This window comes from Onychostoma macrolepis, chromosome 10 (assembly GCF_012432095.1).
Source record: "Onychostoma macrolepis isolate SWU-2019 chromosome 10, ASM1243209v1, whole genome shotgun sequence".
Taxonomy (NCBI): Eukaryota; Metazoa; Chordata; class Actinopteri; order Cypriniformes; family Cyprinidae; genus Onychostoma; species Onychostoma macrolepis.
Genome location: NC_081164.1, coordinates 13,992,512 through 14,005,939, shown reverse-complemented (window position 1 = coordinate 14,005,939; position 13,428 = coordinate 13,992,512). Strand labels below are relative to the sequence as shown.

Here is a 13,428-nt window from a genome sequence, read left to right as displayed (position 1 = left end):
GCTTTAATGAAATCATGGCATTTTGATTTATGGTTTATAAAAAGCGTCAGGCTGATGTAAAAGAATATAGGCTCTAATCTGATTTTGGATTGCAGAATGATTCCAAGCAATACTTTGAATATATCCATTACGCCATCTGCTGGTGATCTGGCGCAAAAATGTAAATGTGTGATCAAATGAAATCTGCTGTTTTTGGACTCTGATAAGAGCTTAATTTTGAGCATTTGTTATGCATTACGTTGTTAATTAACCATGTTTTAAACAATGATGGTTACAATCAAATTGTTTCATTGCTGGAGCTACAAATTATCAGATGTTCTGTAAGCTTTCAACATGCTTTGGAACTGCATGTCACATCCTGAACAGGCTGACTATAGATTATACAACCTGGTTTAAATCATTCACATCTTGCAAAGAGTTACGTCATGCCAGAATATTGACCAGCAGCTGTTTGTCACCGGTGACACTTTTTTCTTTCTTTCTTTCTTTCTTTCTTTCTTTCTTTCTTTCTTTCTTTCTTTCTTTCTTTCTTTCTTTCTTTCTTTCTTTCTTTCGTTCTTTTCGCAAATGCCCTTAAATGCATTGTGTGCAAGAAGGGGGATTACTTCAAGGATTCCAGGAAGGGATCAGCTCCTAATCACCAACATACAGTTTAGTTGGCAGGGAAATGCAAGAGCGCAAGAAATGGGGGGAGAGAATTAAAGGCAAACCTATTACCAAGAGCCATTGTGCTCATGAGGACCTGGGTTCGAGTCTAACCTGTGTCATGCATGTCTCATTCTCTCTCTCTATCTCTCTCTCTCTCTCTCTCTCACTCCACTTTCTTGTCACATCTCAACTGTTCTATCAAAATACAAAAGCCAACTGAAAAACACCTGATAAAGAAAAAATTGGAAGGCAGTGTTGTTTTTGTATTATTTATATGCTATAGTATTTATTCGTATTTTGAATTAGATTTCTATTTGATATTTTCAGTTTTTTTTATTTAAGCTTTAGTGATTTTGTCATACACTTTTATCCTTTTTCATATTTCTATATAGCTTTAATACATTTTTTGTTTTAGGAATTTTAGTACTTTATTTCAGTTAGTTGCTAAGGCAACATATCTAAGCTTTTCATCTAGCCTAATATTTATATTTTATTTCAGCTTTATTTCAATTACAAAAAAAAAAAAAAAAAATATTTAATACTTTTAGCTTTAGTTAACAATAACACTGGGGGAAGGATATTAAAGAAAAACAATGAAAGAAAATTTTAAAAATATATATAATAGAGTGAAATGAAGTATATAGCTCTCTGGATTCTTTGCCTATTCACTAATTTCTTTTGCTTGCTCTTAGTTTTGGAATGGGAATATTATTGCTGTCTTTCAGAGCATTAATGGTCTCTTTCAGCCTCTTACTGCCTTCCTTTACAGTTTTTTTGTTGCCGTCTCTCACTGCCTTGTTTGTGACTCTTTTCCATCTTCGTATCCACATTGTGTAGACACCTCCCAGAGTCAGCAGAAGTATAAGGAGAACCAATGCGGCCACATCTAGACAGTAGTAGGAGTATGTGGACATGTTGTAAGCCTCAGCATGCAGATGGTGTGCCCCTTTATTGCGCAGGACAAACTCGATCCAATACACTGCTTTATCGAGAGGATGTAGAGGCCGGTCTCGATGTAAACTGGACAGCTTCTGCATGTTCTGACGATACGTTGGGTTCTCTAAGATATCTCTCAAAGCTTCAAGGAACTCTTCTGTGGTGCAAGTCGCTGCATCCAGCATCCGTGCTGCCCCTCTTGCCTGAAGACGAACAATGTTATCTAGCTGGTCAAATAGCAAAGGGAGTCCCAACACTGGCACCCCATGATAGATGGCTTCATATAGACCGTTGGTGCCCCCATGAGCCACGAAAGCACGGGTCTTCGGATGGCCCAGCATGTCATTCTGAGGTATCCATTGTAGCAGTAGGGTGTTATTGCCCAATGATGAAGGTCTCTCGCCGATAAACCTCCAAATAACCTTCTGCGGCACACGGGCGAAAGCTGTGGCAATGGCCTCCATGACCTCTCGGGGCAATCCTGCAATCAGAGTTCCCAGAGACATCACGACCACCCCATGGTCTCCTGAGCTCTGCATGAACTCCTCCAGCTCTGCAGGGAGAGGCTTGGCCGGGTGACACTGGAAGCCGCCAATGTAGACGAGGTTTGGCATGGAGGGTCGTGGGAACTCAAACACAAAGTCTACACGGAAAAGCCACAGCTCCGCCGATTGTTGCATGGTGAGGAGGTCGGCGCCAGGAGGGAAGTATTTGAGCAACAAGCTAGAATACATGGGAATCACCAGCAAGCGCTCTTGAATGAGGTTCAACCCATAATATAGAAGATTACGGGTTCTTTCTAATAAACCCATTCGGTCCGTCAGACCTGAGCCGGGAACAGGCACGTAGGATATGGGAGAAGGTGCGGTGGAGAAGTGGCCTTCCCCGAAACTCATCCAACGGACGTTATAGACCATCGGAAGTTGAAAGTAATGTGCCAGGATGACCCCACCTGGCATGGCAGGGTCAGTGAGCATCAAGTCATAGTTCGCCATCTTCATTTGTGTCGTCAGATCTTTGTTCTCTAGTATTGTGGTAAGCATGGCACAGTTTGCAGTGTGAGCCACCTTTATGATGCCAATAAATTCTGACATCTGGACCAGCACACCCATCACTGGGCCCTTTCTGCGGGCCTCAAGAATCCGTTGTGCTGCAGACTCAAACAGGTCCAGGCCTATGTACTTCTTTTTAAGCTTCACCGTAATGGAAGTGTAGTAAGGTGAATTCTCCTGGATGAACCAGCTGTCCGTTAGGCGAATCACACTCAGCTCGTGTCCATGAGAGTGGAGCTTCTCTACCAGCACCTAGCAGGCAGTAATACAGTGCACTTAGGTTTTAATCATATTAAGCAAGCTGGCTTGCTTTTCTGTGTTTGTATCTCCAGATAAGCTCCAGTGCATGGAAGCCAGTTTACCTCCTCATCCAATTGCAACTTTATATCTCACAAATGCAACTTTATTTATCTTAAAGGAATAGTTAAAAAATGAAAATTCATCTATCTTGGATGGCCTGAGTGTGAATAATGTTTCAACATACTTCCATTTTTGGGTGAGCTACTCCTTTAAATTACCTTTTTGTTTTTACTTTGAGGTAAAAACAGGCTTCCACACCAGTAATAGTGAACTTTGCTGAATAGTGCAATATATTGTTTTTAAACTACTGTCCCTGTGTATTCAAATCAGTACCTCCATGTTCACCCAGTGACTGCCATCAACAGGGAAAACCAGGATCTTATCGCCATTATAACCACAGGGTAAAGACAGAAGGAGGGATGTCCAAAGGAAAATGAGGGAAATGTATCCACACATTTCTCTCTTTTTTTCCTCTCTCAAAATAACAAAAATAATCAGCATGAAAATCACTTTAAATGCCTTTCCAATACAATGCACAGCATTTAAAATTGACTAAAATATAAAGACTGAGCTCTCTTATGCATATTTCTTGCAAGTACATAAATATATGGTGTATAAATTAAAACTATGCAAGTTAAATATCAATGTATAAATAGTTTGTTAGGTCACATACCTGAGTTGAGTCTTCTAGATTCAGTCCCACAAACAAAGTTGCTACGTAAAAGAAAAAGCCTCCACACAATCTCTGAATGACGAGAGATTAGCTTTCCTGTTTACCATAATTCCTCTTTTGTTTTCTTGTGAAACATTTCTTAGCCCCATTTTTGTCTGTCCAGCATGATATTCAAAATGAACATATGCTGTGTTAACAAATGTTGAATTGCAAGCACAAACACATTTAAAATTTTAAAGTCAGCCATACTACAACTTGTTTGTAATTCACTAGTTTTCAAGAAATCTCATTCTATTTCCATTTTTGAAGCATATCACATATTTATTCCTGTAAACAGTATCTCAGTTTTCTTCAGAAATGAGTTGTGCTCACTTCTGCTACTAGATATTCACAGACAAGATCACCTTAACATATTTAATCAAGAATCATCAGAGACCAAACAATATAAAGACAGACACTTCCAAATGCATCCAAGCCATTCACAAAATTTAATTTAAGCAGGTTAGATATTACACTATGCATCAATTACTATAGTCTATATATATTGTGTCTGTATATTTATGTATGCCATCATTATTATTTAAGTGAGACGCAAGTAGCAGTCCTTCTATTTAACAAATGTTGTGACAGACGGAATCGCTGCCATCTGGACTGCAGGAGCAAATGCTACCGGTGCCACATCGATCACTCCAACCGACTGCTGTGTAGAGATAACTTGTGTGGTGGTTGCCATTGGAAAGGGTTGAATCACAGGATGTGTTGTCAGTATAGTGACCGTTTGTTTGCGTGCTTTGATTTCTCTACTCATCTGACACCAAGAACACCAGATACAACAGCAAGTCACCATGATGTCCTCACAGATACTGCCCTGTTGCAACAAATACAAACAAATGATTGTTTTGAAGCCCTTTTTGAATTCCTGTTTCACTGGTAGAGGGAAAGGAAAAACTTACCCCAATATCGTATTTGTGGCGAACTGCCACCCTCATTCCCAAAGACACAGGTGGCACACATACTGGAACCCCGAAAGCTGCCATGATGCCTGGGCCGAATATGTCCAGCAGAGGCAGACAGGTGCTCTCCCCAAACTCCCCAGTGGTGGTGCAGGTAAAGCAAGGAAAGCACCAGAACCCATAGCAGCCTGAGGACCAAAAAAAAAAGCACATAATGTGATATTATTTGCATAATTTATAATGAACTGTAAAAATGGTCCTGTAACATTTATTATAAGGCCTTTAAAGGGGTCATCGGATGCAAAATTCACTTTTGCATGTTGTTTGAACTGAAATGTGTTTTGGCAGTGTGTGTACACAACCACCCTATAATGATAAAAATCCACCCAGTGTTTTTTTTTTTTTTAATCAACATAAATCATTATTCTTAGATCAAGCCATTCACAGATTCTAGGCAGAGTGACATAGTTTTGACAGGCCCCTCCCATATCTTTTGATGGACACTGGCATTTTAGCATAGACCCGCCCTGAGTGAGCTGTAAACAGTCCGCCATTGTTTCGACACCGGAGCAGATGTAGACAAGAATGTCCCCTGAGCGATTGAGGTGTTTTGTTATTGGATGTAATAATGAACATAGCAGTTGTCATTTAAGGCCTGTTCACAACAAGGATGCTAACTATAAAGATAACGATAAAGATATAGTTCTAAAATTGTTCTAAATATTAAAGAAGAGCAGAGACCACAACACAGTTATAACGATAAAGGCACAGAGAAACGATATCGTTGGAATCACTTTCAGAACGATTTTTTTTCCAGCTGATGAACGATACAAACATTGACACCCAGAATCCATCCTGTTATAATGAGCTTGAGAATTTAAAGCGGCAGACAAACATGTGCTGAGAATATACAGATGATATTGTTCGCTGGTGTGGACGCTAATATAGTTATCTTTATAGTTATCGTTCTTGGTGTGAACGGGGCTTTACTCCTGACATCTGAGCCACTGAATTACTTTTGTTTTTGAAGGGAATGTTCACGGGAATCATTCGTAATCCAGCTTCACCTACAGAAGAAGTGAACATGTTTTTTTTTTTTATTAATCTTTGCAAATCACCTTTCCTAATAATGTGCTAGTTAGCAAGTTCCGCAAAAAGTGCGGTATATAACAGTCCAGAGAACTGCTTGTCACCCCACGGAAGAGAGGGGCGGGGTGAGCAGAGCTCATTCGCATTTAAAGGGAAATGCACCGAAATGGGTCGCTGTGAACAGAGCTGTTTTTGATAGGGTAAAAAGGGTGTTGTTTTACACTACCATTGAGAAATTTTAACCAAAATACAGTATGTTATAAACTTTTCATTAAGACCCTAAAGAATCATATCAACTTGTGGAAAATGGGCATCCGATGACCGCTTTAAGCATACTTACAAGAATTCAAGTCCTGGCAACAGTCACATATTCCTGAATTCCAGCCACTCTTCTGAGGCATCTGCATAACTACAGTCGTCATTGTGATTTGACTTTACTAATATGGAAGGATAACAAAAAAAGAAAAAAATTCACTCATACTAGTTATCTGTTTTATTTTTATTTGAACTTAAGTACATGTTTACTGGAAATCTGCACTGTAAACTGAATTTTACTAAAAATAAGCAATTTGAGAAAAACAACTCAAATTGAGTTTTCTTAGGAAAGCTTAGAACAGGGGTGTCAAACTCAGTTCCTGGAGGGCCACAGCCCTGCAGAGTTTAGCTCCAACCCTAATTAAACACAACTGATCCAGCTAATCATGCCCTTTAGGCTTATTTGAAAACTACATGTTTTCTGTGTTGGAGCTGGGTTGGAGCTAAACTCTGCAGGGCTGCGGCCCTCCAGGAACCGAGTTTGACACCCCTGACTTAGAATGTAAAGAATTTTGTGACATTTTGCATAATCTAACGAGTTACAGACAGTCTATTGAATTTAGGTTTAGTAATGAAAGAAATTTTAATTGATTATTATTCTTTTAGTATATCCACCTTATTCCTAAATGCAGAAGTAAGCCAATGGGCTAGATTTCCAGTTCATTAGCCGCTACAGGGAAATAATGAGAAGAATAACAACGTGCAGTAAACGGTAAAACTTTTTGCATTACAAACCAGTGTGTTCATAATTCAGATAATACACTAAAATAATATGGTAAGACACACCATTTTTCAGTATCAAGCAGCAAAACGAGTGGTTTTGTACATCTAAAAATAGCTGGAAACAAATTAAATTAAAATTTACAAAATGTACAAATCACCCATTTTATGTGAAGAATAAGGTGGATAAGTCATATTTTTTCATACAGCAATGCATGCTGGGAACTATTGGAAATTATTTTGTATGTGTTGGTATGCATTCACGTCAACTTTTACCATATTCTTCCGAATGAAGCTTGTTCAAATGACTCTGTTTGGCAAGTTTGTAATTCACACTTGTGTGATAGTTTCAGAAGCCCTGGTATAATCAAATGTGTTGTGTGTGTGTGTTAATTCATCTTCTGAAGCAAACACAGTATCTACTGTGAGAAATGTAAAATACAATCCAAAAAATTTTGTTAGCATCATTTTTCCATTAGAAAACCAAATGATTTTACTTTCAGTTCAAAACCAATTATATACCTTTACTCTGATGTAGCTGCCAATAAAGCCAAAACCGGTTCCTCTGGGTTTTGTGTGGTTTTTCTTTACAGTTTTTGACGACAATGAATGTCCATGAATGTGGAACAAAGATTAAATAACATGACAATTACAAAAGAACAGGTGAGGATACGGTTTCATTTACTTTCCATGTACTTATTAGTAACTTCCCAGTTATTCTGAGTAGTGATTGGAGTTTAATCACTAAACCTTTCATTCAAAGATGATTTCATTAAAGATTTTCATTCAAAAGAATATGGAATTGAAACACAACTATAAAGAAAACTTGTATTTTAACCTTACAAAACAAAATTAAAATGATTCATTTATAAATATATTTTGTGCAGCTTGCAGCTCTGTGTACATTCTAAAAACAAAACTATTTCTTTCATGTTCATCATACAGACAGATGATTTACTTTCTGCTGTGACTATATGATTATCATTGTATACAAATGGAATAAATATAGCATTTAGCTTCCAAGTAGACAAGCATTTCAAAAGACAAAACATTTGAAAAACAATTGTTCACAACCCATTTTGAAATGTCGCCTCATCACGTTTTAAAAAGAAAGACACAGAGTGTAACTATACATTTGTTTTAATTGCTGGGGGGAAAAACGAGTAGATTAAGAAATGGCTTACTTACTCCTTCTAGAGCTCCTTTTTCTGTGATAAGAAAGTAAAACTGGGCGTATTTATACGTGTGTGATTTCAAAGAAAACAAAGCAAGGTATGATGAATTAGTTGTGCATTCATAAAGCAGTAAAACCTGAAGATACATGATGTGAGCAGGCCTGGGTATAGAGAAAAAAACTATGTTTGATTCAACATGCATGGATTCGATGGAATCTCTCCACTTCTTTCTCTTTGAATTCTACAAAAGAGACAGAAAATCACACTGTTCCACATTTACCTTTATATACTTCAATGTCAAATAATCCGACGACAAAAAATTATTTTTAATGAACATTTAATGAGCATTGTATGTATACTCTGAAGAACGAGAGGTTAGCTTCCCTATTGAACATATCTATATTTGGCAAAATAATTTTATTATAAACTATTTCTAAAACAAGTCTTCCTCTCCACCATGAAATAAATTAAATGATGTTATTAATGTTGAATTGCTAACACAAACACATTTTAAATAATTTTTAAGTAATTTACAACCACTTAAGTTGACACATTTAATCCTATTTCCATTTTTGAAGCCCACCGCACACTGTAAACGTGCAAGCTGCATCAAACTCGATTTATCTATTTGTTCCTGTAAACAGTTCATCAGTTGTTTTGTTTTTTTCAAAGTTGTGCTCACTTCTGCTATTTAAGGCCCAAAGTTATTAACAGACAAAATCACTTTAAAATACTATATCAAGAGTCATCGGTGTTGAAGAAAACAAGACTTATATAACAATTTACTCTGTTTTTATTAAAAAAATAATAATTTGAATAAGTCTGATTACCTAAACCAAACAAGAAAAACAAATACAAAGAATAAACAATATAAAGTATACAATATAAACACATTTTCCAAATGCACCCAAGCCATTCACACAAAATCATTAATATTGAAACTGATTAGCTAGTACACTATGAATCCCTTATAACATTATTTAAGCAAGATACATGTGGCAGACCTGAGGTGAACTTCTACATAGCAGCTGTCTTAATTGGTGCCATCTGGACTGCAGGACCAACTCTCACCGGTGCGCCACCGAATGCTGCCGGCTGCTGCATAGCGACAACTTGTGGGTTGACTCCCATTGGAACTGGTTGCATCATGGGATGTCTTTGCACTATTCTGATGACTTTTTTGCGTGCTTTGATTTCTCTACTCATCTGACACCAAGAACACCAGATACAACAGCAAGACGTCATGATGTCCTCACAGAGACTGCCCTGTTGCAACATACAAATAAATAATTGTTGTGTGGCCCTCTTTCTTTTATTGGTAGAGGGACAGGAAATACTCACCCCAATATGATATTTGTAGCGAACTGCCACCCTCATTGCCAGACCCACAGGTGGAACGCATACTCCGATTCCAAACGCAGCCATGAGAGCTGGGCCTAATATGTCCAACAGAGGCAGACAGGTGCTCTCCCCAAACTCTCCAGTGGTGGTGCAGGTAAAGCAAGGAAAGCACCAGTACGCATAGCAGCCTGAGGACCAAAAATGCACATAATGTGATATCATTTGCATGTAATTCAGTAAAAATGGAAAGGCCTTTTAGCATACTTACAAGAATTCAAGTCCTCGCAACAGTCACATATTCCTGAATTCCAAGCTTCTGTCCCAGCCTTGCCAAGAGGCTGCTGCACAACTAGAGTCGCCATAATGATTTGATCTTACTGATATGGAAAGATGACAGAAATGTTAAGGTTTCACTGATCCTGGCGATATATGTTATTTGATATATGAAATTCTAATTTCATGCATATTCATTTCATGCACATTCAAAAGCATGCATGCATTGCAGTCACCTGTTGCAACATTGTTTAGAACGAAACTGACGTTCTAACGACCCTGTTTGGCAAGTTCAGTGTTGGACAACATTTGATTAGGTTGAAGTAATTTGACTTTGAAAACTAAAGTAAACTTAGATCCAGAAATCTTTAGAAATGTTTGCAATATGTTCAAAACGGTTTCCATAGCTAACCCAAATATTTTATATATACTTTAATTTTTCATAGTTAGTCTGACGTATAGTTGCACTGACACCTATAAACCGGTTATGCTGCATTTTTAACCAAAAAAAAAAAAAAGGCTTGTGAGGACAGTGAATGTATGTACAGCAAAGATACTAACCACGAAAGAAATAACTGTCTAGTAATCAATAACTTTTACTGAATTATTCTTTGTAATGATCAGAATAATGTTTAATCACTTCATTCAGTGATAATTTAAAGAGTTTTTATTCCAAAGAATTTTAACTTCCAGCATTGAAAAATTCTGCAGAATTGAAAAGAACATTTAATTGTAATCCTACAAACAAAAAAGTGAAAATTATTTATTTATAATTATTCCACACTGTAAAAAGTGATAAATTGACTTAACTTAAAAAAATTGAGGAAGCCGTTGCCTTAAAATAAGTAAATAATAATAAAAATTAAAAAAAAAGTTAAGTGAACTTCACTTAACTTATTTTTTAATTATCATTTACTTAATAATTTTAAGGCAACGGGTTTCCTCAATTTTTTTAAGTTAAGTCAACTTATCACTTTTTACAGTGCATATTTTATGTGCATGTGTCTCTGTGTACATTCTTAAAATAAAACAGTTTCTTTCCTATTCATTGCACTTACAAATTAATTACTGTCTTTTGTGACTGATATGTGGTTTTCATATTTCACCCATAATTCATGTTCAGTGCATACAATCAAATCAATAGCGTGACATCATTTTGTGTTCAAGTTTGTGAAGTAATTTACAAAAAGAACACTGACTAATTTCCAGTGTACACAAATAGAATAAATAGAGCATTTAGCATCCGAACAGTAGACAAACATTTCAAAAGAGGATATTCTAAAAACAAGTTGTAAAAAAAAATCAAAAAAGTCTCACTTTCTTTTTCCAACCCTTGTCAAATTTTAAAAAGACGGAATGTAACTTATACATTTGTTTTTAACTGCTGAAAAAAGAGAGAAGCAATAAGAAACGGCTTACTTGCTCTTCTAATGCAACTGCTCCTTTTTCTGTCAAAAGAAATTAAAAGCACATGTATTTATGTGTGCAAAAAAAATGTTTAGTGAAGCATAGAAAATATGCAGATAAACCTGAAAACATGTTCAGTAAAGTGAGTAAAGGGAAAAAAGGGGCTGTGTTGTCTGGTTTAACATGAATGGATGAGATGGAATCTCTCCTCCCTTCGCTCTTTGCATTCTTACAAGAGAGACAGAAAATCAACAGTTCATGACACTGTTCTACATTCACTTTCATTTACTTCAGTGACAAATAATATTAAATGATAGGGCCCCATGTGTAACAGTACGAAAACAATCCAAGATCGATAAATAATTTTTAATTGACATTTAAAAAACATTGGATGTAAACTGGAGGCAGCTAAGTTTTGTCAGCTGAGATACCAATTGGCGACAGACTCAAATATGCTTAGTTGAGTTGATTCAACATAAAACATTCAATAGAGTGAGGAAACTCATGTAACTCGTACACCTAACTCAAAAAATTCAGTACTACATAAAAACAAATTAAATTTTTATGTTTAGTGTACTTAATTAATTTGGGTTAAAACAATTTCAGAGATAACAGTGCAGATAACATGAAAAGTCTTTTACTGTAATATCAATACAAAGACCACAAAATGTAATATAATTAATTTAAAAAAAAAGTTATTACAACAGATTGAAATTGGAAAACAGAGTTGAAAAGTGCTATTGCAGAGCATAATAATTCAACACATAAAATGATCCCAACAAAGACAGAAATCTTAAAGGAATAATTCATCCAAAAATGAAAATTTTACTCATCCAACATGTAGGTGACTTTCACCCACTGTCAGCTTCCAGCAACATTGTTGATGTTGCAGAATTTGTCCATTATGATCAAATTTGACTCAGCTAAAGCAGCTCATTCTTCATTATTCAGCTCAATTCAGTTGAAGTTTTGTACTTATCTGATGGTGTCAGTGCCATCAAATTGATAATCTAAATAATATAAATATTCAAAATGTCTAGGTCACAATGGCACCCAGGGAATCTAAACTCCATCAGGTGACAGAAATAGAGGAAAGAAATCCTTGGGAGAAACCAGGCTTAGTCAAAGTACCAGTTCTCCTTTAAATGAACAAACACGGTGTGCCTCACAAGGATTTCTGGATTTATGTTATTTAATAATACTTAGCATAATCTCTTTCTGCTTGAAGATTTGAATAGGCTACATCACATCAGAAGAGTTGTAGGCTATCCAGCAAACTGAAACATGAAGGTAGCGCTGCAGTTTAGCCAGCAGTAGATGAAGTAGCCTAGTTTAGTGTAGCCATTTAGCTATAGATGTTGTGAATGAAGATGAATGCCAATATGCTGAGAATGCTGATAAGTTGAGCTGATAAATATGAGAAATAAGCACAATAATATTTATGTGGGTAGAGTGAGGGAAAAATGCCCCTTTGGGGTAAAAAAAAAAAAAAACTGTTGTTGTTTTCCCAAAATAATCAATAGATAAATTCAGTATACATTTTTGTTGTAACTATAGACTACATTGACAAGAGTGATGTAGAAGTATTCACCATGAAGCTTACACTGGAGAGAAAACCGATTTCACAATAAATGATCTAATTTTCAGCAGTAAGAAGAAAAAAAAAAGTGTATTAAATCTTGTTTTGTAGTACATCACAGTTATACATGAAATGAGAATAGCAAGGCCTGAAGATAGGGATCGTGTGCATGTTATTCAAGAAAAAAATAAAGCCTAATTATATTTTCAGAATGAAGTTTTTTTTTGTTGTTTTTTTCAGACCTAGTCTTTGTGGTAAAATGCCCCCAGGGCGCATGGGCAATTAGTTACTCCGTTCTGAACATCAAATCCTATGTTCTTCCATCAAATATAACTAGTTGGTTGAATAAAAATAGTTGGATTTTATATTTAAAAAATGACCTCAAGTTAGCATCAGGTAGCTAGTTAGCTAGCCAGTTAGCATCAGCTAACAATATTTTCAAGGTTATTTTTAGAATTCATAATTATTGATCATATTCTTTTTATTTTTAAGCTAAATCTGCCCGCACTCTTTTTATGCTGTAGCCTAAATGTATGAAGCAAATTGCTTTGTCAGACTGGGGGGCAGCAGGAAAACAGACTACAATAAATATATTATATAAATATATATATATATCTTGCTTTAATTTAATTTTGGCAATTACAAAAATGCACCAATTTGTTTATGTGTCTCTCATAGTGAATTTCAAAGTAAAATTTACACTTGAACTATTCTTTTTAAGAAAACAGTTGGCTACTTCTTATGAAAGATACTAGATTCCAGCAACAGGAATTTGACTGTTTATACCATGGTTTACACTGGCACGCTCACAAAAGCACAGTCAGCAGGCCTACAGTTCACTCCTCACTCCATGACGATTAATGTACGTAAGCAGCGATGGGCGGAGCTACCCGGTCCTATAGTTCAATGAAAGAGTCTTTACAGTCGTGGGATTAAGGTTTGATTGGTTCGCCTCGGCATTTAACAT

At 36.2% G+C, this 13,428-nt stretch overlaps 3 protein-coding genes across 8 annotated transcripts; all 3 read right to left on the bottom strand.

Annotated features, from left to right (window-relative positions):
* Window positions 1–1,302: 1,302 nt before the first annotated feature.
* Window positions 1,303–7,154, bottom strand: ugt5g2 (UDP glucuronosyltransferase 5 family, polypeptide G2). Of its 2 annotated transcripts, XM_058790386.1 has the most exons (3): window positions 7,106–7,154; window positions 3,270–3,352; window positions 1,303–2,888 (listed from the first exon to the last, which is right to left on the bottom strand). In XM_058790386.1, exons 1-3 carry the CDS (start codon window positions 7,152–7,154, stop codon window positions 1,317–1,319), a joined length of 1,704 nt encoding a protein of 567 aa, XP_058646369.1. In that variant the 3' UTR covers window positions 1,303–1,316. The 2 variants fall into 2 exon arrangements, with proteins under 2 accessions (XP_058646369.1, XP_058646368.1); XM_058790385.1 differs by lacking the exon at window positions 7,106–7,154 and having other exon boundaries at window positions 3,270–3,392.
* LOC131548807 (placenta-specific gene 8 protein-like) lies at window positions 3,930–7,893 on the bottom strand. Of its 4 annotated transcripts, none has more exons than XM_058790391.1 (5): window positions 7,875–7,888; window positions 7,209–7,271; window positions 5,992–6,088; window positions 4,563–4,750; window positions 3,930–4,477 (listed from the first exon to the last, which is right to left on the bottom strand). In XM_058790391.1, the coding sequence occupies exons 3-5, from the start codon at window positions 6,071–6,073 to the stop codon at window positions 4,217–4,219; spliced, it is 531 nt and encodes a 176-aa protein (XP_058646374.1). In that variant the 5' UTR covers window positions 6,074–6,088; window positions 7,209–7,271; window positions 7,875–7,888; the 3' UTR covers window positions 3,930–4,216. The 4 variants fall into 4 exon arrangements, with proteins under 4 accessions (XP_058646374.1, XP_058646375.1, XP_058646376.1 ...); XM_058790392.1 differs by lacking the exon at window positions 7,875–7,888 and adding an exon at window positions 6,582–6,636 and having other exon boundaries at window positions 7,209–7,864; XM_058790393.1 differs by lacking the exon at window positions 7,209–7,271 and having other exon boundaries at window positions 7,875–7,893.
* A 63-nt stretch (window positions 7,894–7,956) lies between these two features.
* On the bottom strand, window positions 7,957–10,923 carry LOC131548806 (cornifelin homolog B-like). 2 transcript variants are annotated; one of them, XM_058790389.1, is made up of 4 exons: window positions 10,793–10,912; window positions 9,471–9,579; window positions 9,203–9,390; window positions 7,957–9,127 (listed from the first exon to the last, which is right to left on the bottom strand). In XM_058790389.1, exons 2-4 carry the CDS (start codon window positions 9,562–9,564, stop codon window positions 8,879–8,881), a joined length of 531 nt encoding a protein of 176 aa, XP_058646372.1. In that variant the 5' UTR covers window positions 9,565–9,579; window positions 10,793–10,912; the 3' UTR covers window positions 7,957–8,878. The 2 variants fall into 2 exon arrangements, with proteins under 2 accessions (XP_058646372.1, XP_058646371.1); XM_058790388.1 differs by having other exon boundaries at window positions 7,958–9,127; window positions 10,895–10,923.
* Window positions 10,924–13,428: the final 2,505 nt, after the last annotated feature.

Coding starts and splice junctions, on each gene's coding strand:
- LOC131548807 (XM_058790393.1), bottom strand. CDS start 6,073: ATGACGACTGTAGTTATGCAGATGCCTCAGAAGAGTGGCTGGAATTCA. Junction 4,751..5,991: donor TTGCCAGGACTTGAATTCTT/GTAAGTATGCTT, acceptor TTTGGTCCTCAG/GCTGCTATGGGTTCTGGTGC. Junction 4,478..4,562: donor GCCACAAATACGATATTGGG/GTAAGTTTTTCC, acceptor TTGTTGCAACAG/GGCAGTATCTGTGAGGACAT.
- ugt5g2 (XM_058790386.1), bottom strand. CDS start 7,154: ATGATGCTAACAAAATTTTTTGGATTGTATTTTACATTTCTCACAGTA. Junction 3,353..7,105: donor TTTTACATTTCTCACAGTAG/ATACTGTGTTTG, acceptor TTTGGACATCCC/TCCTTCTGTCTTTACCCTGT. Junction 2,889..3,269: donor GTCACTGGGTGAACATGGAG/GTACTGATTTGA, acceptor ACTGCCTGCTAG/GTGCTGGTAGAGAAGCTCCA.
- LOC131548806 (XM_058790388.1), bottom strand. CDS start 9,564: ATGGCGACTCTAGTTGTGCAGCAGCCTCTTGGCAAGGCTGGGACAGAA. Junction 9,391..9,470: donor TTGCGAGGACTTGAATTCTT/GTAAGTATGCTA, acceptor TTTGGTCCTCAG/GCTGCTATGCGTACTGGTGC. Junction 9,128..9,202: donor GCTACAAATATCATATTGGG/GTGAGTATTTCC, acceptor ATGTTGCAACAG/GGCAGTCTCTGTGAGGACAT.